At 41.2% G+C, this 26422-nt stretch overlaps 2 protein-coding genes across 3 annotated transcripts in view; one reads left to right on the top strand and one right to left on the bottom strand.

Annotated features, from left to right (window-relative positions):
* Window positions 1–1397: 1397 nt before the first annotated feature.
* On the top strand, window positions 1398–17641 carry NUDT4 (nudix hydrolase 4). Of its 2 annotated transcripts, none has more exons than XM_043881200.1 (5): window positions 1398–1863; window positions 11862–11972; window positions 12796–12840; window positions 14603–14690; window positions 14891–17641. In XM_043881200.1, exons 1-5 carry the CDS (start codon window positions 1765–1767, stop codon window positions 15091–15093), a joined length of 546 nt encoding a protein of 181 aa, XP_043737135.1. In that variant the 5' UTR covers window positions 1398–1764; the 3' UTR covers window positions 15094–17641. The 2 variants fall into 2 exon arrangements, with proteins under 2 accessions (XP_043737135.1, XP_043737146.1); XM_043881211.1 differs by having other exon boundaries at window positions 1405–1863; window positions 14606–14690.
* A 7185-nt stretch (window positions 17642–24826) lies between these two features.
* UBE2N (ubiquitin conjugating enzyme E2 N) overlaps window positions 24827–26422 on the bottom strand; it is a 39939-nt gene continuing 38343 nt past the window's right edge. The window contains exon 4 of the mRNA XM_043881224.1: window positions 24827–25573. Within this exon, the coding sequence (XP_043737159.1) occupies window positions 25533–25573 (41 nt within the window). The 3' untranslated portion in view covers window positions 24827–25532. The remainder of the gene's footprint in view (window positions 25574–26422) is intronic.

The following is a 26422-nucleotide window of genomic DNA, read 5'->3' on the forward strand; positions in this document are numbered from 1 at the left end:
CAATCCTCACAGTTCCCTGGGCCAGAAGTGGAACCCACTTCCCCGAACCCGGCTGCAGGCACACTAGGCTTTTTCTTTCATTTCTGCACCCTCCTCACTCCCTCCCTCTCTGGTCTTTGCGTAAGTCCCAGTTCCCTCTGCCTTGAAAATGCTCCCGGTCTACTTTTAGCTGCTCCTCCTCCTCCTCCAGTCTCAGCTCTCACCCTGCTGCTTTTTCTGACTTGCAGATCTGGTCAAATCTCCCCATAAAACCCTCTACCACCTGAGACCTCTATCTCAGGTCGTTTTACACATTTGTCGTTTTACATGTACTTGGGTGATTGTTTAATATTTGTCTGCTCTCAGGTGCCTACGCTCCGGGCAGGGCAGGGGCTGGTTTGAGATGCCAAGGCCTGGCACTCAGGAGGCCCTCCAGGAATGAAAACTGAACTGTCAGAGGGGGCTGGACTTAGGCGGCCCGGGCCCTGTGGAGGTGACAGGGTGGAGCGGGGTGAGGGGCTCCCCTGGGAGTCCTTACCAACTTCCTTACATTAAGGTACGTCTCCTGGCTCCTATCCTGGCGCTTGTGTGAGAACATTAAAGTCATTTTTCCCAAGCCCCCGAGAGACTGAGCGCCCCTAGATAGCAGACATTCCATTCTATTTGGTGATGGCGGCCCCAACACCTGGCCATGTCTGTTACTTAGCATGAGATACACTCAGAAGATACTAGCCGTAGCCAGCATTTGATGAGTGCCTTCTGGAGGGCGGGATAAAACGGGAGCCATTATCCAGGGCTTCTAACAAACGTCTAAGCTTGAGTTGACTCTTCAAAGAATACAAGCGACGCTACCCCCAACCAAAAAAAAAAAAAAAAGATTAAAAAAAAAATAAAAAGGAAATGTGCTTTCCTCCTCTCCCCTGGAAAACAAAAACAATAAAACGTCTTCATCAACGTCTTCACCTTTCCAGGCCTCACTCGTCCGCCCCGCACTTGACGGGCGCTCTCTGGACGTCTACACAGTCACTACAGAGGCTGCCAGCGCAACGAGGCCTCCAGGCGTTTTCTGACCAGGAGCGATTTTGCCGAGGACGTACGTGGTTAGGCCCCGCTGTGGAGAGGCTATTTACGGTCCTCGCAGGTAATATTACGGGACTTAAAAACACGGGAGTGACGTCTTTGCTTCTTTCCATTCGCGGGCACCTACCTCGCCGCCCGGTTCTCCCGCGCTGGGGCGGAGCACCAGCCCGCCCGCCCCGCCGAAATCCAGCCGCCTGAAGGCTGAGGCCCCGCCCCCGACGTCCCTCCCCCGCCGCAACGGTTCCCGGCGCGCAGGCGCGCAGGGCGGTACGCCGAGGGGGGGGGGGCGGGGCGTGCGCGGTCCCTTAAATACGGCGAAGGGGGCGGTGCGAAGTTGTCGCGGCGCTGCTGCCCAGTCGGCACCAGTTCCTGCAACTGTCTCCTCGTGGCGCGAGCCTGGAGCCTCGCTTTCTCCGGCAGCGAAGGCGGCAGCAGGAGGGAGCGGAGGCGAGCGTGCGGCGGGCTCGATGGAGAGCGGCGGACGCCCGGGCAGAGGCGGCGCTTCCACCCCGGCACCCGGGCTCCAGTGACCGACGCTCGCGCTGTGCTCCGCGTCGGAGCGGTCGTCTGCTCCGGGACTGACCCGGCCTCGCTGCCTTTCCCCGCGCCGCCTCCTCGCTTCCCTGCGCCCCGACTCGCTCTCGACCCCACTGCCCGGCGGGGTGGCGGCGGCCGGGGCAGCAGCGGCAGCAAGAATCCGCCTCTATGATGAAGTTCAAGCCCAACCAGACGCGGACCTATGACCGCGAGGGCTTCAAGAAGCGGGCGGCGTGCCTCTGCTTCCGGAGCGAGCAGGAGGACGAGGTGAGGGCGGCCGGCGCGCTTGGTCCCCTCCGCTAGGGCGCCGGGGCGGGGTTGGTGTGGGAGTCCGGGCTGGCCGGGATGGGAGGTCTTTGCCCTTGCCCTTCCCTTTTTCCATCCCCCTCCCAGCAGACCCTCCGTCTAGCCTCCAGGCTGGAAGGGATTAGCCCCCTCCCTTCTTCCCTCCCGCCCTCCCTCCCTCCTTCCTTCCTTTCTCTGGGTAGATTGTGGAAACAAAGGGGCTCGCCCAGCCCAGCGCTCTCCCACCGGGTCGTGGTTAGGACGGGAGGCCGAGACGCCTCCTGGCCCCCTGGAAGGTCCCGGGCCGTCTGGGTCCCGCCTAGCAGGAGTCACCACTTTAACCTGCTAATGGAGCGTGAAACCAAATAAAACCTTGAGTGCTAACAGAGGGTAGAAATGGCGTGAATGTTGCAGCCCCAGCCCTTCTGCCCCTTGTTACATTTTCCTCTCCCCTGAAATAGCAGTTTGCGGCTTCAGTTGAATGTAGGCATGATTATGGAATATCCAGACAGTCCCCTTGCTTTAAAATAACTCAATCGGTCTGGTTCTATCAGTTCCACTTTTTAGTGGATCCGTTAATTTACAAGCACTTGGCGTATTTATACTGGATTAAAAAAAAAAAAAAAAGCCTCCTCTTTTAAAGTTTTCTGACTATAGAATGATGGGTAGTGAAAAACGTGGAATCACCAGAAGGGAGAAGATGGACTAGAGGTGGGCACAGTTGCCATTTTCAGACGGTAATCTCTACCTCTGCATATTTATCAGAGCTTCTTTGCTATGTTTGGCTTGACATCTGGCGAGAAGCAGTCTTGTTCTAAGAGGAAGCAGCAGTCTTCTGTTAATTCACTCATCAGCATTGGGTTGATAGTAAGGCCGTTGAGGTTTTCCTGGAGAACAGTTTATACTTATTTCTGTTACACTTATTTAATTTAAAAATGGTTCACTAGTTTGTTTTATTTTGCGTGGAGCAATAGTAGTAGTCGATTGGTAGCTGATGAAAATCTTTTAGCATTGCCACTTCTAAATGGTTAGACAGGAAAAGCATTAACATTCTGAGTTCTGCTTCCATAACCAATTATGTCCAATAAAATATTAAGCTAAAGCTGGAGGCGGGAATTTAATGGCTTCCTTACTGCTAGTCCCTGTAGTTAGGATGAGTATGAAATAGTGTACTCTCAGTGGCTTATATTATGCTAACAAAAATCAAAGTACTTCAGAATGGTGCTCTTCAAACTCTTGTCTTTATTTTTTTAAAAGAAACCAAGCCTTTTAGTGTTGATCGCATGCTCAGTTGGGGGTCTCTATTGGAATTTAAACTTAAATTCCAAAGGAGTTTTCAAGAGAAATTGATGTTTTTGGCTGGGCCTATTTAGGAGAGCCAGAAAGTAGAGAATGGCTTTTAGCATTCACAAAGTCAACGGGCTTTTTAAGTGCATTCTGTTAAAAAGATTAGAAGGTCCTTGAGGGAAAGACCATGTTAGCACAAAGCAAACTTTAAATATAAAATAATACACCTGCCAAAAGTGATCAAGATAGGTCAAGAAACTTATCTGATTGGCTCACTATTAGGTCAGGAATCTTATCTGATTGGCTCACTATTGCGTAATTATTTTTTTAGTTGAGCCCTTACTAGGTGCTCAGGCACTGCCTGAAGACTTTTAAGTTTGTTACATTTAATCCTCTTAGGGCAGGTTTATAGGTGAAGAGACAGATGCAGAACAGAAGTACTTTGCCCAAATGACGTAATTAGGAAATGGTAGAGTCGGAATTCAGCATCTGGTCCCTGCTGATGCTGGGCTCTGGGCACAGGGCTAGGCCCAGAGCAGTTGGGTGCACAAGATTTGCTGAATGAGTGAGATCGAGCAAGGCTGAGTTTGGAAGACTTTCCGAAAGTAGTCACTTTGAAGTCTTGGCCATGACGTGAACGTGGAATTCAGGCTTTGTAAAAACTAAGGTTCCCAGGGGAAAATATGGGAAATGGGAGGAAATTGAAACGGTCTGTATTGTGTGAATGGTAAAGCAAGAGTCTGAGGAGAGCATGAGAAGTTGATCGTAGCAGATAAATGAGTTGGTTTTGTGCTTTGAAATTGTTTCTACTGTAATAAATGCTAGATTCCTAGCCTCTAGTGGAATCAAGAGACCAGTGCCATTATAAAATAAAGAGCAAGATTTGAAGAATTTATTAGATAAGCTCATTACGTAAAACTTCGTAAATCTGATAACCCTAACCGGGAGGTTGTGAAACCAAGTCAATCAGTTTGTTAGAGAATATGCTCTGAGGGAAGGCTCTGGAATTCTCTGAATAATGCACAGCCAACTTTAACGTCTGGTTTAGATCTTCAGGATCTTCGTTTCTGTAGTGGTGTTTATAGAGTGTAAAGTGAAATAAAATAGTAATTGCTTTTTGACCCTCAAGCTATGCAGTGTTCCAGTCTGGCTTTCTACTTAAGGGGTTCTAAGTAGACTTGAGAATAGGTTTTTGTAGGACGGAAGGGTGTTCTCACAGCAGTTTTTATTCTTTGGGGTGTGGTTTTATGTATTTTCCCGTTGCATCTCTTTCTTCCCTGCGAGGTAGATAATAAACATTAGCATTTGTAAAGGAAGAAATTAGGCAATGGAAGTAACTTGTCTCAAGGTCACAGAAGCTGGCAGATCATTTTGAGCCCAGGCCCTTTCTTTCTAAATCTCTTGTTCATTTGATCCTCTCCAGCTAGTTATTTCTATGGGGAACCACCCTTACTTTTGACAGTTGGGCTTCCAGTCAAGGCAACAAATAAGTATTCCATAGAGGAGCTGGGATCTCTGTCTTTGCAGTGAAAGTGGACAGTGCATTCACAAAAGGGAACCTGAAATGGATTCCATTGAACATATTTGCATATATGATGGTTGGAACCAGGCTACAAGATGAAAAGTGTGGGCTCCTAAGGAACATGCTCTGTACAGCAGGAGGTTAGACAGATGACTGATATAAAAAGAAAAAAGTCGTAACTCTTTGCAACCCCATGGACTATAGCCCTCCAGGCTCCACAAAAAATTCTCCAGGCAAGAGTCCTGGAGTGGGATGCTGCTGTTCCCTTTTCCAGGAGATCTTCCAGACCCAGGGATCAAACCCGGGTCTCCTGCATCGCACACAGACTCATTACCCTCTGACCCATCAGGGAAGCCCATGAAAGGCAATAAAGTACTGGTAAAGTACTGTCGGGCTTCCCATCTGGTGCTGGCAGTAAAGAACCCACTGCCAGTGCAGGAGACATGGGAGACGTGGATTAGATCCCTGGGTCAGGAAGATCCACTGGAGTAGGAAAGGGCAAAATTAGTATTCTAGTATTCTTGTGTTACTAGTAGTACTCTAGTATTATTGCCTGGAGAATCCCATAAACAGGGGAGCCAAGAGCACTACAGTCCACAGGGTCGCAAAGAGTCAGACATGACTGAGCGACTTAGCATGCAGGCAAAAGTACCATCAAGTGCTCCAGAATTAAGATCCAGCATGAGTCATTTGGAGTTGGATTTCAGTGAGTGGGTAGGGAAGGACCAAACATCATAAACAGAGCAAGAGTTGGGGCTGTGGTCTAATTGAACTGTAGCAGAGAACAAATAGTGGCTGAAAAATGAAGAGCACCTTCAGTGTAAGATTAAGGAGTTGGCTTGCTGTATTTCAGTTTTAGATGTATTCAAGTTTGGGGATGATCTGGCAGCAAAATAGGATAGAATTCTAAAGAGGGAAACAGAAATGACTTGATCCTGGGTGGAATCCAGGCACAGTTGCAAGTGAGAAACGTAGACAGTCTTAAGAACTTGCATTTGGACTTTTTGCTGTAATTAGCTTGTAAGCTCGCTTAGCCAGTAGTCTTGAAACCTGTGGAACTCTAAACCAGAGCTCTAATAAACAAAAAAAAACTAAGCCTTCCCTATAGCTCAGATGGTAAAGAATCTGTCTGCAATGCAGGAGACCCGGGTTCCATCCTCGAGCCAGGAAGATCCCCTGGAGAAGAGAATGGTAAATCACTCCAGTATTCTTCCTTGGAGAATCCCATGGTCAGAGGAGCCTGACAGGCTATATAGTCCATGGGGTTGCAAAGAGTGAGACATGACTGAGCAACTAACACTACTACTAAGAAATATCACGGCTTCTCTCTACTAGCACTTTAACCCTTAGAATCAGTAAGCCTTTTCAGACATGTATTCTGGGGCTCTTCCTAAGAGCATTAAGTCCTTGAAGGTTCCTACTTCAAATGGAAACCACTTTCATCAGAATTAACTATCCAAAGGTGGCCTTTTCTAACTGCCAGGAAATGTCACCAGCCTCCTTCATCTGTGCCTGCAGCTTTCCTAGACCTAGAGAAGCTGCTTAGCCTATCCAATCAGCCACTTCTTCAAGGGAAGGCCCTCATGTACGATTTGCGTCCATTTTTATTCTTACGGGTTTGGTGTATCACCAAGGCTTTCTCCAATTTTGTGAAAGTTTATCCCATCACTTCAGAACATTAACATGCTGGGAGAAAAAAAATCATGGTCAACCCAGCTTACCATTATCTACCAATCCATATAATCTTGGTTAAATACATTTTCACAGAATGTGTCTTTATTTCTGATCTTACAGCACTCTGCCTCTATAACCCAAAAAGTAGTACTAGTTTGCTGAGTAATAGAACTTGGTAGTGGTTAGTGGATATATTAACTATTATTGTAACTTAACTACCTTTTAAAATGTATATGTGCGTAGTGGGTGTTCTGATATACTGCTGCCTTAATCTTGGCCAAATGCCTATGAAACCGTTAAGTACAGTAGAGATAGTTTTAACCATTCATGTTATTCTTGTTTGTGATAATGTGGGAAAGAAAGAACAACAACCCAAAACAGCTTCTAAATATATAGTTACAATTTGCAAAATAAAACTCTTTATTATTTAGGGATCACTTAAGGGGTTCTGTGAATAGCTTTGTTTTTTCTGAGAAAGCTGTGGTAATTTATAGTGACTACTTGTTCACTTTCCTGGTGGCTCAGATGGTAAAGAATCCGCCTGCAGTGTGGGAGACTGAGTTCCATCCCTGGGTTGGGAAGATCCCCTGGAAAAGGGAACGCCTACCACTCCAGTATTCTGATCTGGAGAATTCCATGGACAGAGGAGCCTGGTATGCTAGAGTCCATGGGGTCGCAAAGAGTCGGACAGGACTGAGCAACTTTCACTTTCACTTGTTCCTGGAGGCAGGCTGTGACCAAGAGCCATTGTAAGGGTAAAAGCTGAACCACGAAGGGCAGTTTGGGGCCCCTTCTCGTAGGGAGCCAACAGTCCCATGTACCTCCCACCTCTGAGGGCATGGCTATATTATGTAGACCTCGAACATGCTTTTACATATCCCTCAGTTTACACACTTTTACACATCCCTCAGTGAGGAGGAGTTGGGTGATACAGAGTAATACTATATATTATTCCAATTCACAGACAAACCTTTGTCCAGCAAGATTCAGGGCTGGTTCCAAGTTGACTATCACTATACTATTGCTACTAAAAGTGACAAATACGTCTATACCAAATCTTGAAACATTGGGTATCTAAGAAAAACACATAAGAAAAATGACTTCTCAACAGTGCCAAGTGAATAGTATTTTATTCTGATAATTGACCAATGCATGAAAAGAGGGATAAGATCTGATAGTGTAGTAGGAGGAATGCTGATATGAAGGTGGCCAGGTCGAATTGGGGAAGAAGTGTCTTTACTTTTCACCACTCTAATGCCATTGGCATTGGGGTTTGAGTGTGATTCAAGTTTATTTCTGCAACTTGGTGTGTTGATTAGCCTCCTTTTTATAAATCTTTCCTTTGGTCTCAGGTCTGGCTTATCTGGAAAGTTAAATGTCTACTTTCATCTTTGTCATCTTGTCAGACGCACAAAATCTAATAGGTCTAGAAAAGTAGTTGAAAGAGAATTTAAAACCTATGAATGACCATGTACGGACCTCTCAGCTGTTAGTGTATCCTCTTATTGAAAGAGTTTTTGTACCCTATCTTTTGTTACCTCAGGAATACCATTTATTTTAAAGCTTTGGTCATTTCTTTCATAAATAACAGTAATATTGGGGTTGGAAGGAAAGCTATGACAAACCTGGAGAGCATATTAAAAAGCAGAGGCATCACTTTGCCAACAAAGGTCCATATAGTTAAGCTATGCTTTTTCCAGTAGTCATGTACAAATGTGAAATTTGGACCATAAAGAAGGCTGAGTGCCGAAAAATTGATGCTTTTGAATTGTGGTTCTGGAGAAGATCCTAGAGAGTCTCTTGGACTGCAGAGAGATCAAACCAGCCAATCCTAAAGGAAGTCAACCCTGAATATTCATTGGAAGAACTGACGCTGAAGCTCCAATACTTTGTCCACCTGATGTGAAGAGCTGACTCATTGGAAAAAACTGATGCTGGGAAAGATTGAAAGCAAAACAAGAAGAGGGCAGCAGAGGATGAGATAGTTAGATAGCATCGTTGACTCAATGGACATGAATTTGAGCAAACTGGGAGATAGTGGAGGACAGAGGAGCCTGGTATTCTGCAGTCCTTGGGGTTGCAAAGAGTCAGACATGATTGAGCAACTGAACAACAAATATTAGCCAAAAAATTTTGTTTGGATTTTTACATACCGTCTTACGGAAAAATCTGAATGAACTTTTTTGCCAACCTAATACATAAATATATTCATTCACATATATATATTTAGTGGCAAATATCAATAGACTTACCTCATAGCAGCTGCTCTGTGCCCTCATTCCTTTTGTCTTACATACCTTGTCCCCCACTCACTCTCACTTCCATACTGTGTAGATTGTTATTTCACCACTTTCTCTCAGATTTTGCATCACAAACATCTGGGAGCCAACCTAGGATTGTGAAGCCAGTAAAATTAGGGATACTTTTTAGTTGTCTGAGAGTAGGAAGAAGTCTGTAAAGGTTAATGCAGCTATAGAATTTGAAGATTGTGATAAGCATTATTTTGAGACACAAGTATGGATAGAGGTGGATAGTCAGAGAACCCTTCTCTCTAGAAGTTTTTGTTTGTTTTTAGTAACACCTTTCTTAGAGCATTAGTTTGCATGCTAAAGCTACATTGTAGATCTAGTACACTGGGGATGTTATAGAATGTTAAGATGGCTTTGTAGGAATTGAGAGGGAGATACTGAATAATAATAATCATACTTTGTGGTGTGGGTTTAGATTCTTCCAGTGTATAGAAGGGGTTTTAACTGTCCTTGTCTCTGCTTATACTCTTCAGATTTCTTTTCTTAAACACTACCCACGCCCTTCCCCTACCACATAGCCTTGACCTCATCTGAATTCCCAGGTACTCAAGATGAGTAGGCAAGTACTTAGTAACATACCAGTTTCCAAATCTGTACCATCACCAAAGGCTCATTATCAGATCTCTTAAGCTAGTTTAGATACCAATCATCTAAACATTTGGATGCTATACCTTAGGTATTACTCATTTTACATTGATCATTTTTGGAAAGATACATTTGGAGTTAATGGCTTGATAAAATTGAATCACTTTGGAATGTCAGGGGACTCTTGCAGCACCATTTCTTGGTTTCTCAGCTAAATCGTTTGGAAGAAAAGTTCAGTCATATGACAATGATATCCTGTAGATAAAGATTTGGTTTTAAATCAGAGGCTTAAGTGTTAGTTCAAAAACAGACACAGACTGTACTAATGGTTTTTCAACATTATTAACCTTATGTAATTTAGTTCTTAAAGACTGTTGTGGTCAAATAGGAACATATTAGTCATTGACCTAAATACATGACACTGAATTTCATTTTTTTCAGAACTCAAACGTTATGAATATCGATGGTTTTGAAACTCCCTCTTTACTCAGTGAAGATGTACTTTTCTGGTGGCTAGTTCCCTGCACCACCCTGTTCCATTATGAAAGTGATCTGGGGGTTGCTTTTAGAGCATAGAATTAGGCAGTAAGAATTTTATCCAGATACTAGAAACCAGTTTATCCCTAACTCATGCCTAGGAACCAGGAAAAGAAGCTTCCAGCTCTGTGGTCAGAACTGATGGTTACCATTTACTTTTTCCACGATACAGGATATAACACTTTTGTACCTTAAACATTTTTTGTTTTAACTTAAAAACATATTCGTTTGCCAGTCTTGATGTAGGGTCAAAGCCTTTGAATACCACAGACAATTGGCAAGTATACTTTTTGAATAAAATCCAAAGGTGAAATCTGATTTGCAGTTCACTTTGTATAAATTAGGATTTTAACTTTCTAGATTTTTAAAATTTCCTTCTTCCGGTCTTTTTTTTTTAATCTTATCCATACTTAATTTGATAGCAATTTTTAACAACCCATCTTTAATGAATTTTTGCAGAGCCTTTTTGATAACTACTTCCTGCTCTCATTTTATCATTAACACTCAGTGATTACAAAAACAAGTGCAACTGGCAAAATCTGGGAAACAAGCTTGTCATGACAGATGAATTCAACTCAGTTGGTAGGAAAGCAGAAGATCCAACTGTAATGGCCAGCAGTACTCACTGTAGTGAGTACAGTGAGGCCAAGTGTGCTTGGCCTCCTCACGTAGGCTAGGATCTGAGGTATGTTATACTCCTTAACACTCAACAGTCTTGCAAGGATAGTTACTTCTTTTTGCAGAGGAGGACACTATACCTAAGAAAGCTTAAATTTAAGGCTGTCTTACATTTCACTTTACCAAAATTGCTGTATTTGGACTTGGTGGTGCCCTCAGTGTCAGCCATTAGTACTTTGGGTGCTCAGTCATGTCTGATTTCTTTGTGACTCCATGGACTGTTGCCCACCAGGCTCCTCTGTCCATGGGATTTTCCCAACAAGACTACTGGAGTGGGTTGCCGTTTCCTCCTCCAGGGGATCTTCCTGACCCAGAGATCGAACCTGCGTCTCCTGCATTGGCAGGTGGATTCTTTACCAGTGAGGAACCTGGGGAACCCCATTAGTACTTTAGTTAAGGCTTTGTCAATTGTGTTAATTTACAGTGCTTTCTCTGGACTTGCCTTTGTTCTGCCTGTTACATACTTGGAGGAGTGATGTAGTAAAGTCCTGTCCAGATCAGAATTGAGAGAAATGGTGCTAAGGCCCCTTGAGCGTTAGTTGAGCCACCATATGTGGTAATGATATGTCTGTAGTCCAAGGCGCGCTGCCGCTCTTCAAATTGAGGGGAGTTATGCACTTGAAGTTGTTCCCTCATCTCCCAACCCAGTTTTGCTGGGGTTTGGGGGAAAGGTGGGACTTGATAAACTGCTGTCAGCCTGGAAGTTTCCATTTGGGCAGATTGGGTACTGGAGCTTACTCATGTAGGTGAATCCTGGGCTGGCTATACATTCCTGAGGGCCAGCACTTCATCGGGCAGTAGGGAGAGCCCTGGGCAGGCAGCTGGCACAGTGTCAGAAAACCAGAATCCGCATTGAGGATCAGGCTTTGCTCTCAGCTGATTAATTTCTGGAGAGAACTGTTTGCATTTGCTTGAAGGCAATATACTAAGGTAATTCTGCAGACATTTCTGTTCAAGTTGGTCAAGACGCCTGCCTGTTACTTTCATAAACATCATTTGGTTTTTTATCATAGTCTTTCCCCACTCCTGTTCTCTCAACTTGGGTGAATTCCAACCTAACCCAGTGCACAGATTTTCACTTAGAGGATGGATGTTTACTTCTTGTTTCAGATACTGTTAAAAAGTGAACTGGCAGGATACTACTCTGTATTAATACAGTGTATGGGGTTTTTTGTTTGTTTTATAAGTGTGTGCACATTTCAAGCTTAATGCTGTTCTTGACCTGGATTTGCAGAGTTTCCTATAAAGGCCAAACAGTATTTTAGGCTTTGTGGGCCATGTAGTTTCTGTTGAAATTGCCCAACTCTGCTGCTGTAGCCTGAACAAACAAACGTGAGTGTCCATAGTCCTTCTGGGGCTGGGGTTTATGGCTGTGGTCGGGCTTGCAGGTGCTGTTGGTGAGCAGCAGTCGGTACCCAGACCAGTGGATTGTCCCAGGAGGAGGGATGGAGCCTGAAGAAGAGCCTGACGGTGCTGCGGTGAGGGAGGTTTATGAAGAGGTAAGACGGAGAGGAGTGTGCAGTCTGGGCGAGGTTCACAAGCAAGGCAGTGTGCTTGAGTGTGCACCGAGGGAGAGGCGTGAAGACAGTGCTGTTTGGTTGTCTCATTCAACATTTTAAAGCCTGTGGCTACAGCTAGCACTCTGGTAAGCAGATTATTTTTTTCTACCTGGTAAAATAGTTAAAAATCAATGTGGAAATCCCCCAGAGCTGAATAACACACAGTTATATAACAGTTAGCCTCATCAGTGATCAATATATAACGTGATGGCCTTGCCCCAAAGCAAGGTTAGTGTTAACTGAGCAAAAATGCACAAAGAACAAATTCATCATGTGCTGCAATACATTTTCAGACATATAGGAAGCCAGTTGCTTTCATTTTACTGGCTTTGTCTTAAAGTTCAGTAAAATGAGGGCAGACACATGCACAGAAGCACACTTGGCCTGCTTGTCTTCTCACAACTGATAGAAGATGGAACTTGCTTTTACTCAGGAGCAAAACAGCACAGATCAAGTGCTATAAAAACTTCTTGAACAGCAGTTAGAGCATAATGAGGAGTGAGTGATAAAGCTCTCATTGGGTGTTGGTGTGTAATTGGAAAGGTTTTCTAGAGACAGGTCTTAAGGGATAAGCATTCTAAGAGAAGGCACGTGCCAGTCTGTTAGTTTTCATTCTGGGTTTGTGGCACACACTGAAGTTCCAGGCTGTCACAGTACCAGGTAAAGGGAACAGGACTGTGCAGTGGAAGGGGTAACACAGAGAAAATAACTTGCATGTAAATTTTGTTATGTAAAAATTGTACATTTCATCTTTTTTTAATAGGCTGGAGTAAAAGGAAAATTGGGCAGACTCCTGGGCATATTTGAGGTGAGTTACAAAAGTAATCCTTATCTTGCTGATAGAATTAATGACTTCTTCCTTCCTAACAGGCCAGATAATCTGGCAGCAGCCTGAGCTAGATACTCCTCTGAAGCTACCAGTAGGCAAGGAAGTCATGATTTAGGAGGGAGGGAAGTAGAAGCTGCTTGACTTTCATATACCATTACTACAATATTCTCAGTATCACCTAAGGGCTTAGGTCTCTCATGGATACTGCCTGGAAATGAACCCTTTGCCTTCAGCATGTAACACTGGATGATATGCATAATGACTTTATCCTGAAAGGACACCATGAGGATGCAAAACTCAGATGCACAGACTAGATACTAGAAGCATAGAATTCTCTTCTATAATTTGTTGTTACTGAAGGCAGAATGGAATTTGTGGAGAAGAAATTTGAAAGTGACAGGTATTCCATGGAAGGTGGGAAGAAATGAGGTCAGGTCATGAGACCCAAGCTGTTCTCAAATATATTTTCATACAAGATTCAGACCTAGATACATGGTATATCAGACACATTGTAAATTTTTTTTTTTCAAAATACCCTTTTAAGTGTTAGCTTAGTCTTGCTGATAGGACTATAAATACAGTCCTTAAAGATTTTATCTTTTAGCCTTTTTCAGAAATCAGAAAAAATTCTGATTGTACAGCACCTGGTAGAATTGATGACTCCCAGAATACAGTAACTGTTGAGTAAAAGTTCATAAGGTACTATTCAAAATTTTCCAGAATTCAGCACTTGTTTTACCCAGTTAAATAGCACCATCTCCTGGTTAAACTGAAAAACAGTGTGAGTTTTCTGTAACTGAGTAACCGCAGACACGTAATAATGCATATGTGAACACGCTGACAAGATTTTTAAAGGAAACTTCCAATGTTTGTGTAACATGGGAAGGTAACAGTAATAAGTGCTTTACAAATACTATTTAAATTTCATAGAATCTGAACAGAAAATGGTAATCAGTGTACCTTTCCCTTTAGAAAAATAGAAGGGAAAATTAGAATGTTCCTGCCTAGTCACCATGGTGATTTTGATTAATTTGTGAACATAGCAAATAAGTGTATTGATTTTCCAGGCATAGAGTAAGATGACAGATCCTTAAACATAATGTTTTCAGTGAGAGAGGCCTCTAATTTATTCCTGTTCTCTTTCATTCCCAAAGACATAAGATACTGAATGAGTGAATTACTCATTTGCTGTGATTTGCGGTAGAAAAAATTAGGGCAGTTGTCTTACGTCTTAGACTATACCAAACAAGGTTACCTTTAATCAAGGTGAAGGTGAGCCCCTTCCTTTAAGGCCAACTTGTGTTTAATTTTGAACCTAGACACAAGGCTAGGTGGCAGTTTTAATAGGAGTAAAAACTGAGTTGGAGCATGTAGGACATGGCATTCTAGAAGTGGACTATCCTCGTACTATTCTCAACTTTTGCTGTGCATAGTTCACCAGGAAGCTTTTACATACTTAGGCCTCCTCTCAGACTAACTGAATCAGTGTCTCTTTAAAAAAAACTGCATCCTGGGTGATGAAATAGATGGTCAAGGTTGAGAGGCCCTGGTCTAGGTTAGTGGGTCTGTTCATGTTTTGTCTTACATAAATTCACTCTGGTGCTGAGGCTTGTATGACTGAGTATACTTGCCTGTGTTGGCAAGTAAACCATGCTAATGTATACCGCACTGAATTCTTCACTCGAAAACGTGTACATGACTAGCTCTTGTAGATTAAAATGCTTTTCTTTTTATATTGAAGCAGAACCAAGACCGAAAGCACAGAACATACGTTTATGTTCTTACTGTCACTGAAATATTAGAAGACTGGGAAGATTCTGTTAATATAGGTAAATTCCCTTTCCTTTTGCTATCTGAATTCTTTAAATTCATACTACATATGTATATTCAGTTTGCATCTTAAATTATTTTTTGGCTGCTTTTTAGCGAAGGTCAATATACATCTCCCAATTTGAGTTATCTCAAATTGTTAACTTCATTTATTTTTATCATATACTTATTTATTTTTATTTCATTCGGTGTTTTTTAGGAAGGAAGAGAGAGTGGTTCAAAGTAGAAGATGCCATCAAAGTTCTCCAGTGCCATAAGCCTGTACATGCAGAGTATCTGGAAAAGCTAAAGCTGGGTTGTTCTCCCACCAATGGAAATTCTACAGTCCCTTCCCTTCCAGACAGTAACACCTTGTTTGTAACTGCCGCACAGACCTCTGGGCTGCCGTCTAGTGTAAGATAGAGAGAATTGGAAAGACCTCTTCCACCCTGTGCAGTCTTGTGGGCAGAGGCTTCTTTATTATCCTTGACAAACATCTGAATGACGCTTGCAAACTGTCTGAATTTGCCATGCAGGATTTTCAAACAATTTGCATGTTTTTCAGATGCTTTCAAATCTTCTTAAAAAAAAAAAGATAGTGTAAAATATTTTAATAAGCCAAAGCCATGTGGAATTTTTTTTAGATGCCTTAACTGTCCCCTCCCTACTCCAGCCCACCCACCCACCTTGTTATTTTGGTTGGCATTTTCACAGCGTTTTGTTTTTCAGTGTTTTGTCCATTTGCTGTCAGTCTGTGGGTTTTGTCACATCAACTTACTTGTGGGTATATTTTCCCCCCTCAAATTGTTTTCTCATTCACAAGGCACACACACACAAAAATCATTTTCACATATTCAACAAATCCTTCTGTTGTGGGAATTTATGACAATAATTCTTGATATTAAAGCAGTCCATCAACCCAAAAACCTGTTTCATAGGATCACAATTTTAATTCATAGGTCCCAGATTTGGACCGTTTCTTTCTATATGACCGTATTTTCAGGAATTTGTCAACTTGTCTCAATTTTCACAAGTGGTATTACATCACTAGTTACCGGATATGGCCAATTCCCGTAAAGGGACTCAACAGTCACTTTAAGACAAAGCTTCACTCTGTAGAGCTGGTGATTGTTAGGCAGGTACTATATGCAAATTGCATGTAGTAGATAACATCTGGAATTTGAGTTAACATGCTCCATGGCCAGTTCCCTTTATCTATAATCTCTCTTCACACAGAATACATGAGAACTATACATCCCTCAGTGTGAGCTAATTTTTCAAACATTTTGTTTTCTAATTTAGTGACATCAGTTAAACTTGCTGGTAAAGGCCAGTCGGTGCTGACTGCATCACAGTTGAGCGAAATGGCCTTCTTGTTCAGCTGTCACAGACCTAGATTGTTAAGGCACCTTAGAACATCTCATCTTTTATAGCTGGTCAGTAGGTCTTATATAACTAAATACTGGGCTCTGGAACATACCGGGACTAAGAATTTGTCTTGTCTTTATATTCACTTAAGTCCAAGAATCCCATCTAACAGAAACACATGAATACCTTGTCTGTACTTTGCTGACCAAGTGAGAAATGAGGTGGGGCAAAGTGAAAGATGATTCCATCTATAGACATTAGCTTTTTGTAAACATCATAACTGGTGACTATAAAGTAGAAAGTAAGCATAGTTCCACATTTGTTCTCTAAATTGTCAACCTTTAAAAACATAATTGCTGCTAAAAATAGAATGTTGTTACACTTAAGGAAAATTGGTGCCACTGTTTTGAAAATGAGATCTTGTGCCATAAATGCAGCTGAACTAAATATAAATATTAGTTCACAAATGAATGCTGTCAAAGGAATGAGTAAAGTAAAAAAAACCAATGACATTTCATCCTAAATTATGTAATGTGATCATACATGATCCAGAATTTTTATATTTTTCTTTGTACAGAGGTTATGTATTCTGGGTGTTTTTTTTTTTTTTTTTAAGGAAACATTTTAAATCCCACAGATTGACACTTTGTAGTTTTTTCTCAGTAATCTCTGAAGTTTCTTTAAATTATATACTTAACACAGCAGAGAGAACTGGATTGTTTTTGTATATAAGACTTGTGTCCACCTGAAATGTCAGAAGGATTGGGGGCGGGGGGCTGGGTATCTTGTATATGATATTATTAGAAGTAATAATGCATGAACTTATTTTATAAACTCTTGGACTATGTATTTGACATGTAAAATATGTACAGTATTAATGTCAGCCATTTCTTAAAAGTGAGCCTATAAATATTGTTGTATAATTTTCTTTGGTCAGAAACATTTGGACTAAGTAGTACCATTGGGTCAGGATTTTCTTCAGTGCTTTTTAGCAAACCACCTGTCTTTAGTCTGTGCAACTAGGGAAAATTTGTATAATGCATCGAAATACTTCAGTTGTCATACTTTAAATTTCACACTTCACTATTCTTTTGGAACCCAGCCTAGCAAAATTTCCTAGAGGAAAGGCCCTAAGGAGATTTATATCTGTTAAGAGAAAAAGCCGACTTCGGCAGACTCAAGAGCTGAACCTACTGTAGATAACAAATAGTGTCTACTATCTCAACGCTCCGAAGTTTACAGTGTTGGGACTGTCACCTGTGCTTTCTGCGGGGCAGCAGGATAAATTTGGGCAGCTAAAATGTTCAGTGTGCCTCCCAATTTAAAAAGTTTATAAAGTAACTTATAGACACAAAGTAGCAACTGGCTTGCATGTTTGTTGCTGGGTCGTTGGTGGGTTTTTTTTTTGGTAAACTGGTAAAATTTTTCAACCAGGCATATGCCATTCAATTTTCTGTCAATCACACAGAACTGAAGGGGAAATGATTGTTGTATACACTTTGCTTTGCATGGTCTCATTTGAGATAATTGGTGTAAGAATCTTGACTTTTTTTTATATTTGGAAACATCAAATAAAAAATGGAAAAGAATTTTTTTTAACACAGCTTAGCACTGTCAAAGTGAAAACTTGTCTGGTGTTCCACAGTAACAGCTTTATTGTCTTCCCATTGACAGCCACATAATTTTCTGCTAGTCATTTATTTATACACTTCCGTTTTATGATTCTAACTAGTGGAATTAACTAACATAAAAGGAAGGGCTCACCAGTAAGGTGTTGCCATTAACTCTCCCACTGTATGTTTTCCATCTTATACAGGACATCAGTCATGCCACTGTGGTTGTCTTAATTTATTGCTATTCTCCTTTCCTAATGGAGTTTGTGTTATAATAATTAATTTTCAAGGGGCTTGGCTTATCCTGAGTACTTTGGTGTAATATGTTGCAGATACTTTCTACACTGTGGTCACATTAATTATTACAGCTGTTTTAAAAAGGTTAACTAACTGGTGAGGCCATTTTATTTACCCAAAATAATTGTTAATGTAAGATGAACTTTAGACTCCTCACATAAAAGTTCTACTCAGATCTCATTTGGTTTTGATTAAGATTTTAAATTGGAAGAAAAGAGAAAGCTTGGCATTTTCTAATGTCTTCACATTGGAATACAAGAATCTTCTACAGATCTCTTACATAGATATAGTTAAACACTAGTTGAGTTTATCAAAGTATGATTTGTAACAGATATTACAGCTGTAATGTTGTAGCTGATTGTCCTCAAATGAAGTTTCCATCCAGTATAGTTACCTTGTTTCATAAATTCTTAATGCAACATTCACTGTTAGCTGCACAATGGTCAGCATTTGCTTTATGCCCAGCGTTAGTGCAGCAGCATAGAACAAGTTTCTACCCTCAAGGAACTTATATTCTAGTGAGGCATAGAGAGGAGTTATTTATACATCAGAAAATGTCCTTGAAGATGTAAGCTCTATTTTTTAAGACATGTACCATCTTCAAAAACAAAATCTTTGTTTAAAAATGTGATCCCCATCAAATAATTTGATGCATTTTGTATGGAACTGTAGGACAAAACTCAAGTTGAAAAGTGATCTCATCCCTGGTGCTGCTCCTCTTAGTACCTTCCTGACTAGTTCCCTGGCGGCTCAGCTGGTGAAAAATCCGCCTACAATGCGGGAGACCTGGGTTTGATCCCTGAGTCAGCAAGATCCCCTGGAGAAGGGAAAGGCAATCCAGTCCAGTATTCTCTAATTCCATGAACTGTAGAGTTCATGGGTTCACAAAGAGTTGGACACAACTGAGCAACTTTCACTTGACTAGTTCCCTTGGCTAAATTCAAGCAGTAAGAAAGCTGGGAAGGCTCCTAAGTGCTACCTTGGCACTGCATTATGGCAAAGACCCTAATTTACTCAGAAACTAGTCTTACATTTCTCTACTTTGATGTGATTTCAACTGATTATGATCCTAAAAGTTACTCTTCCCAAAATGTGGAATACTACCCTCTGGACATCACGTTACCTAAACACTAGTGCCAGACATAATAGTACTGTAAATCTTTGCTTTTCTCAATTTTTACTCAAATTCATTCCATAATCAGTGAAATAAAAAATACTTTATTTGGCTATTATAGTAAGAGGTATGTGTAATTAAACATACCTTTTGATCAAGTTACTACACCAGGAATCTAATCTCTAGGAATGCGGACACAGATGTACCTACCAAGGTAAGGCAACCAAACTGGTGAGCCGTGGAAATAAAATGCCCAGGCCCAAAGGCGTAATGGTTAACTAGTAATGTGTCCACATGGTGGAATATCATAGACATAAAAACGGTATTCAGGTTAAGGATGCCAGAATAAACTGGTATGGCAATGTAGTAGCACTATTAAATTTTTAAATGCAGGCTTCCCTGGTGGCTCAGTGGTGAAGAATCCACCTGCCAGTACAGGAGACACAGGTTTGATCCCTGACCCAGGAAGGTCCCACATGCCATGGAGCAGCTGAGCGCACGAACGGTCATTGAGCCTGTGCTTTAGAGCCCAGGAGCTGCAACTTCTGAAGCCCACGTGCCCTAAAGACTGCTCAGCAACAAGAAAAGCCACCACAGTGATGGCCCATGCTCTCCCCAGCTAGGAAGTCTGCGCAGCAAGGCAGGCCTGACACAGCCAAAAAAAAATTGTTTTTTAATGCATATAATAACCCTTTCACCTACTTCTGGGAACCTAGTCAACAAAAAGCTTCAAGTTGCACAATCAAAGTATAGTCAAAGGTGTGTACTGCATTATTTATAAAACGTGCATCAACTTAGATGTACAAATTGGGTGGGGTTAAGTTACAGTCATCTATTTGATAGATAGCAAAGAAATGGGCTGCCAGAGATGGAGTTCCTTTCACTAATCTCTAATTGGAAAACACTACACAGAATTTCCTGTTAAAGCTCACTTTTAAAGAAGCCTGTACAGATTTTCTTTAAAAATCAAATCCTGTATAATTTTGAACATTCCTGTGAACATTGATAAATTTGGTATGAAAATATATCACGAAAAAAACAGGGCTTGATAAATGGCCAATCTGTGTTAATATCAAAGCAGAAAAATGAAACCTGCACAAGTCATTCCTGTTACTGGAGTAACAGTTAACATATCACTTTTTAAAGACTTCCCAAATGGAGCTAGTGGTGAAGAACCTGCCGGTCAATGCAGGGGACCTAAGAGATGCAAGTTCAATCCTTGGGTTGGGAAGATCCCCTGGTCGAAGAAATGGCAAACCACCCAGTGTTCTTGCCTGGAGAATCCCTATGGACAGAGGAGCCTGGCAGGCTACAGTCCATGGGGTCGCAGAGTTGGACAGGACTGAAGCAACTTGAACATGCACACATCAGTTTAAAAGGTGGCAGGGGTGGGTGGGGGGTACATATCTTGCGTATAACACAAGACAAGTAATGTCACTGTCAAGTAGGTAGGGGTTAACAGCCTGGTGCACGCGTGCTCAGTTGTGTCTGACTTTGTGACCCGATGGACTAGTTCGCCAGGCTCCTCTGTCCATGGGATTTTCCAGACAAGAAGCAAGAATACTGGAGTGGAAATGGGTTGCCATTTCCTTCTCCCACAGGCCAAATGGAGACCCCGGCCTGTTTTTGTATATTCCACAAACTTGGAATGCTTTTCACATTTTCAGTAGTTGGGGAAAAAAATACTCTGACGTAAAAACTAAAGTTTTGTCAGAGCAGAGAACAGCATGCTTATTTGTTTAAAATCGTCTATGGATGTCTTCTCACCACACTGGCAGAGCTGAGTAACTGAGAAAGACCCATGGCCTGGAAAGCCCAAAATATTTACTGTTTCAGAATGCAAAAACACGGATTGCAACCATTTGGTCCTACTCCTTTGGTTACTCACAGTTCTAATACTTCCTGCCAAAACATAAGGAAAACAGCACCAACTTGAAATCTGGTGCAACCAACCTATCACATTTAAGCTACTTGACAGATCTAAGTAAGTCTTCTTGAATAGTCTACTCTTAGAACATAAACCAGAATACTTTGTAAACTTACTAGATTATAACGAAACTTACAGAGCTATTGGAATTTACTAATGACATGCAAATTCATGAAGTGCTCCATATTTTTTATGAGATGGTTGGATGGCATCATCGACTCAAAGGACATGAGCCTGAGCAGATTATCGGAGATTGTGAGGGACAGGGAAGCCTGGCGTGCCTGGGGTCCATGGGATCGCAGAGTTAGACATGACTGAGAAACTGAACCACAACAATCTAGATCATGAACTATTTATTTCAATAGGAGTCACATGGTGGGTGAGTGTGGATCAGGAATATATAAAATGGAAACACGCTAGTTATTCCACAATAGGGAACCTGAGCTATCTGTCAAGTCTCTCCTATTTGTACTGCTTTTTTGTCTCATAGGTAAAAATGATTAGCAGAAAAATGTTAAAGCTCCTTAAAGAACACCATGAAATAAACTTTTACAAGATCATGGGATTCAGTTGTTGCTCTCTACAAGAGGCAGTAAGCTCTAAACATCCAGGCACTTACCATGTGCTTCTCCAGCCAATCAGAAACTACAGCAAGTCCACAGAGGCTTGCTTGGTTGTTAGCAAGTCAGCATTCATCCACTTGAATGCTACAACTGGCACATATCAGATCAGCTAAAGGGTAGCAAAGATGAAATCGCCAGGAGGATAAAGGATCCAGACTCTTCAGGTTGAGTTCTATACTTACCAAGGAAAATTTTAGTCCAACTCCCAGTTTTGCAGCCAATGGGGAACTTGTCCAATTTGTAACATAAAAATGTAGCAAAACCAACTCTTGGAACAAATCCTCCTGATTTCCAACCTCAATGATTAAAAAAATGGAAATTAATGCAGGGGGTGGAAGATATAGTTAGGGAAACAAAGTATCATCAGTCTGGGTGATGGTGTACAGATTTTTATTCTTAATATTCCAAGTTATTACATTCAACATGTTTTGTTTTTGTGATCATTGTCATTTAAAAATAACCCCCTAATATAATTTCTTAAACTAAGCGCATGCTGCACAGTTAAATGAAATGTTGCCCCCAGTCCCAAAATACATTATTCCAATGAAATTACATTTTTTAAAATAGACTGTTGAATTAGCTGCCCTATAATCATGGCATTTTACCTTTTTCTTTTGGCCAGCTTTTGTAGATAAGGCTGTATTTCTAAACCTTTGCAACTGCAACTAACAAAAAGTTGATGTGGCTAGAGTTAAGGAGCCATTCCCTATTACTCCCATACCATTTAGTTACATTTAGCTAAAACTGTTAATGTCTTATAGGATTTCCCACCCCATACTCTCCTTTACTAGTGCTAAACCATAGCACCTATGGCTTTTTTAGGTATTGTGTTTATTTTTAAATGCTTCTGGAATTTCGTATTAAAGTATGTTGTCTACATATCTCAAATCTAAGATCTCATTCGGCAGCTTCTGAGAGGACCAACACTAGCTAGCGTGGAAGTAAATCACAACAAAGGAGACAACAAAATTTAAAAAATCACTTGAAAAACATAAGGCTCCTATCAACCCCTCCAGATTTCAGAAAAGCTTTTGAATGGGCAGAGTTGATGTTCAAGAAGCCACTTATCAATACGCTCAGATCCTTTTCCTCCCCCAGGGCTCTGCACAAGCTGGCCCCCTGCCTGGAGGTATTGAATCCAGAAGCGCAGTCCCTCCCAAGCGCTTACTTCCCCTCTCCATCCGCGATGCCACTGCGGTCCACCTGCCCCACCCGCACCCCTCATGAGACGAGGCCCACGAGGGAACATCCTATGCCAGTCCCATTCACCTAATCACCCCTGACATGTAGTAGTGCATCCGTAAGCTAAGGAGTTACAAAGTCAAAGGCTTACAAGGGAAAAGGATTACAAAGCGGAGCAGGTGGGCTGGGAGGGGATTCTAACCAGCCTGAGAATCACTGAGTAGAAGAACAAGCTCATCTTAGGAAGGCTACTACTCAGCTCCTCCCAGCAGGTGCCTTGCATAAGGCAGGTCCCGTCTTCCTGTTGTCAGAACTTCAGATCATTCAAGTTACCCGAATTCTAGATTCTCACGAGACACTCCCAATTTTTCTAAAATGTCAGCATTGAATTCAAAATGTTTTAACCAACCACACCATGTGGGCCAAGCCAAGGAAAACAGGCCCCAAAGCCAGATGTGGCTGCCAGTTTTAAAACTCTATCTTGGCCTCTCCCAGATCCCCTTAAATTCTAAGAAAGCCCAGCCAACACACTGGCTCTTGTTTCATCCCACTGGTTGGGGGAGCAAGTATTATCAAAACAATGGGGGCTCTTACCAAAATTACAAATGAAAAAACCTTGTTGCTGTGAAATTAGGAATTCACGTATTTGTACTTCAGTAACTCAAAAACTCAGTAGACATCAGAGTCCTACTTTAGATACATTTTTGTGGATGAATAGATTTAAATCTGGAATTTTATACTTATAAATCACTATGTTGTACTAGCTATCATCTGAGCAATGCCACCTGCAATAAATAAAACTGATCTCTATTTAACTGATTGAATGTTCACTCATGTTGGCCCCAGAATGAGATTCAGTTCCCTTAGTTTGTAAGACAACTTAGAGAGATCAACAATTGTTATAAATGACAACTGCTGTTAAGCTTTTAAATTTACAATATTTGGGTTATGAACAATTTTACTCTGAATTAAACTAATATTTGTTTCCAAGCAACGCATTTATTGAAGGATACCAGTTACCAGTCATCAAAAACTTTTGTATGTTGAAAATGTAATTTTAATAGATATTCTTCATCTTACATAGGAGCACAATAAAATACACCACAGTCTGAAGAAACTCCAGAAGGTACGAGAATAAGAGTGGGGAAAACTCAGATGGGCTACAATATCCATTACCTTAAACTGCAAGAGACAAAGGTTCCAACCCACAGGTTAACATTTACATACTTATGACTGACTACATTAATGTCTTAAAATAACAAGACTTAGGAATTAGATATGGAAAGGTGGGAAAGAACAGCTTTGTGGGGGGGGAAGAACTCTGTCAATGCAGATAATTGCTGATTATCAAATTAAAGAATAAAAGGAGCTCCCGCAGTAAATATTACAGGGATGACAGTAAGAATCATTAATTGAGGATCTGATGCCCTCTAAAGGAGAAACCTTTCTCATGACACTTATGGCAAGCTGACTGCTTGAGATCTGCTCAGCAGGTCTGCAAGAAAGACTGATAAATGCCTCAGCAAACCCCAAGTGATTACCAGATTGCTGTTTTCTAATAACAGTGGTCACACACGAAGTTTTGAGACAAGAACTAAGAGCAGAGTCATAACCCAAATGCCAGACACAACTGTGGCACAAGTAGAAGTCCCACACAAAGCCAGTCCCTGGCGTGGCTGTGCTGTGACTCTCCTGAACAGTAATTCTCCAAACACTGTGGCAAGACACCAACGGTCACCTACTAATCAGACAACACACGCACATTTATTTCAAATTTCTAGGAGGTAAAAAAAATGTCACATACTGATGTTTTAGGCATGCTCAGGGCCAGCTTATAAATACTTCATTCAGTGATATATCTTAACACAAATCTGCATCAGTGAAAAGAAATTGGCAAATCTACCTCTCACCATTCAATTCGTCAGATGGTGAAGATCAAAACAGAATGTTCCATCAGTTTTAATTTTTAAATACGATTGTCACATTGGGAAAATGAAATAAACACAGTAAAAGAAACTGTACAAAGGCAAAGTAGAATAACAAAAAATATTTTACTAAAACATAAGATTTACAGAAGTTTCCAGACAAGCCATACAAAATGGTCACAAGCTTTTTCTTGAAGGGAGGATTCTACACTTGACAGCAAGGTCACAATGTTATTAGTGAGGGCTGTGATGTCTGTTTAATGTTCCCATTTTGGCTCAAACAATCAAGCTTGTCCATCTACAGCGTCTAAATAAAGTTAGACTTGGCTAGAGAGCATATTCTAAAGAACTGGTTAGCTGCTTTTAACCAATGCAATTAGATCACCATAAAAAGGGGGAAAGGAGCCCATAAAATTAAAATAAAACTACCTTCCCCCCCACCAAAAAAAAAATAATAATAATAAAATAAAGAAAAACACCCACACCCCTGCAGCTAACCCTGACAACTACCTTCATTCACAGTGCTTTATACTTAAACCATGATGGGGGAAATGAATAAAAGCAGAGAGGCACCACTGCTTTTAAACGTTTCGCAACAATCCAGATGGTACTTCTAGCCTCTGCTCATGCTTTACAACAGTGAATCAGGACAAGACATAGATTTGCTAATGTGCATTTAATCACCAAAGGGTTGAAGATGTCTGGGTTTTTATTCTGTAATGTTTCTAAGACTGTGTCCATTAAATGCAAACAAAAAAGGAAGAAGTCTTGGCAGAACAGGAGAAGTGATGCACACTTGAGGATCGAAGCGATTTAAATATTATTCATGGCATATAGCCTAGTCCATGCTCTAGCTGTGGACAAAAACAAACGTGATTATTACTTTACTTAAGTTCAACATGTTCCTTTCCAAACTCTATACAAGGCAAACAAACAGAATTAAGTTAATTGTGAAAACAGCATGCTATAATTTCTTAAATTCATGTCATTTTCTATAATCTAGGTCGGGGCAGAAAGACTGTCTATACATCTAATTACCGAAACATTACAATGGAATTCAAAAGTTCTACAAAATTCCAAAGGATGAAAAGAGCTGTCTCCTTCCTTTCTCATATGATGCTCCTCATTAATTGTTAAAATTTGTAGCAAGAAAAAAAAAAATTTGTAGCAAGAAACTTATTGCTTTCAAACCCTCTAACTATAAATGGACACATAGTTTAATTTAATCAAACAGATTGCAAAAACAGCTCAAGGAAGTTTACAGGTCTTCCATTATCTTTACATATAGCTAAATGAATGGCAGGCACTCAGACATTTGTTAAATCGTGTAGTTTATACAACAGTCCAAGATCTCCCAACTACTGTTCCTCTTTAAATTGGAGTCATGCAGTGGGCCGTAAGATGGAGTCTGAAAATCTTTTGTTAAGAGGTTATTTACATACTATAAGAGAGATCTGATCTTCTCCTTTTAACAAATCTTTTCTTTTTCTGGTTAAAACTAAGTTTTTGAAAAGGTGATATACAGGAATTCCCGGGCAGTTCAGTGGTTAGGACTTGACACTTTCACTGCTATAGCCTGGGTTCGATCTCTGAACTGGGACCTAAGACCCCTCAAGCAGAGCAAGACACGACCCAAAAAAAAAAAAAATGTTGTGGTACAGGTTGTTTTTTAAAATGGAAGTGGTGTGAAGGAGAATGAATAT

Source organism: Cervus elaphus, chromosome 3 (assembly GCF_910594005.1).
Source record: "Cervus elaphus chromosome 3, mCerEla1.1, whole genome shotgun sequence".
NCBI classification, from domain to species: Eukaryota; Metazoa; Chordata; class Mammalia; order Artiodactyla; family Cervidae; genus Cervus; species Cervus elaphus.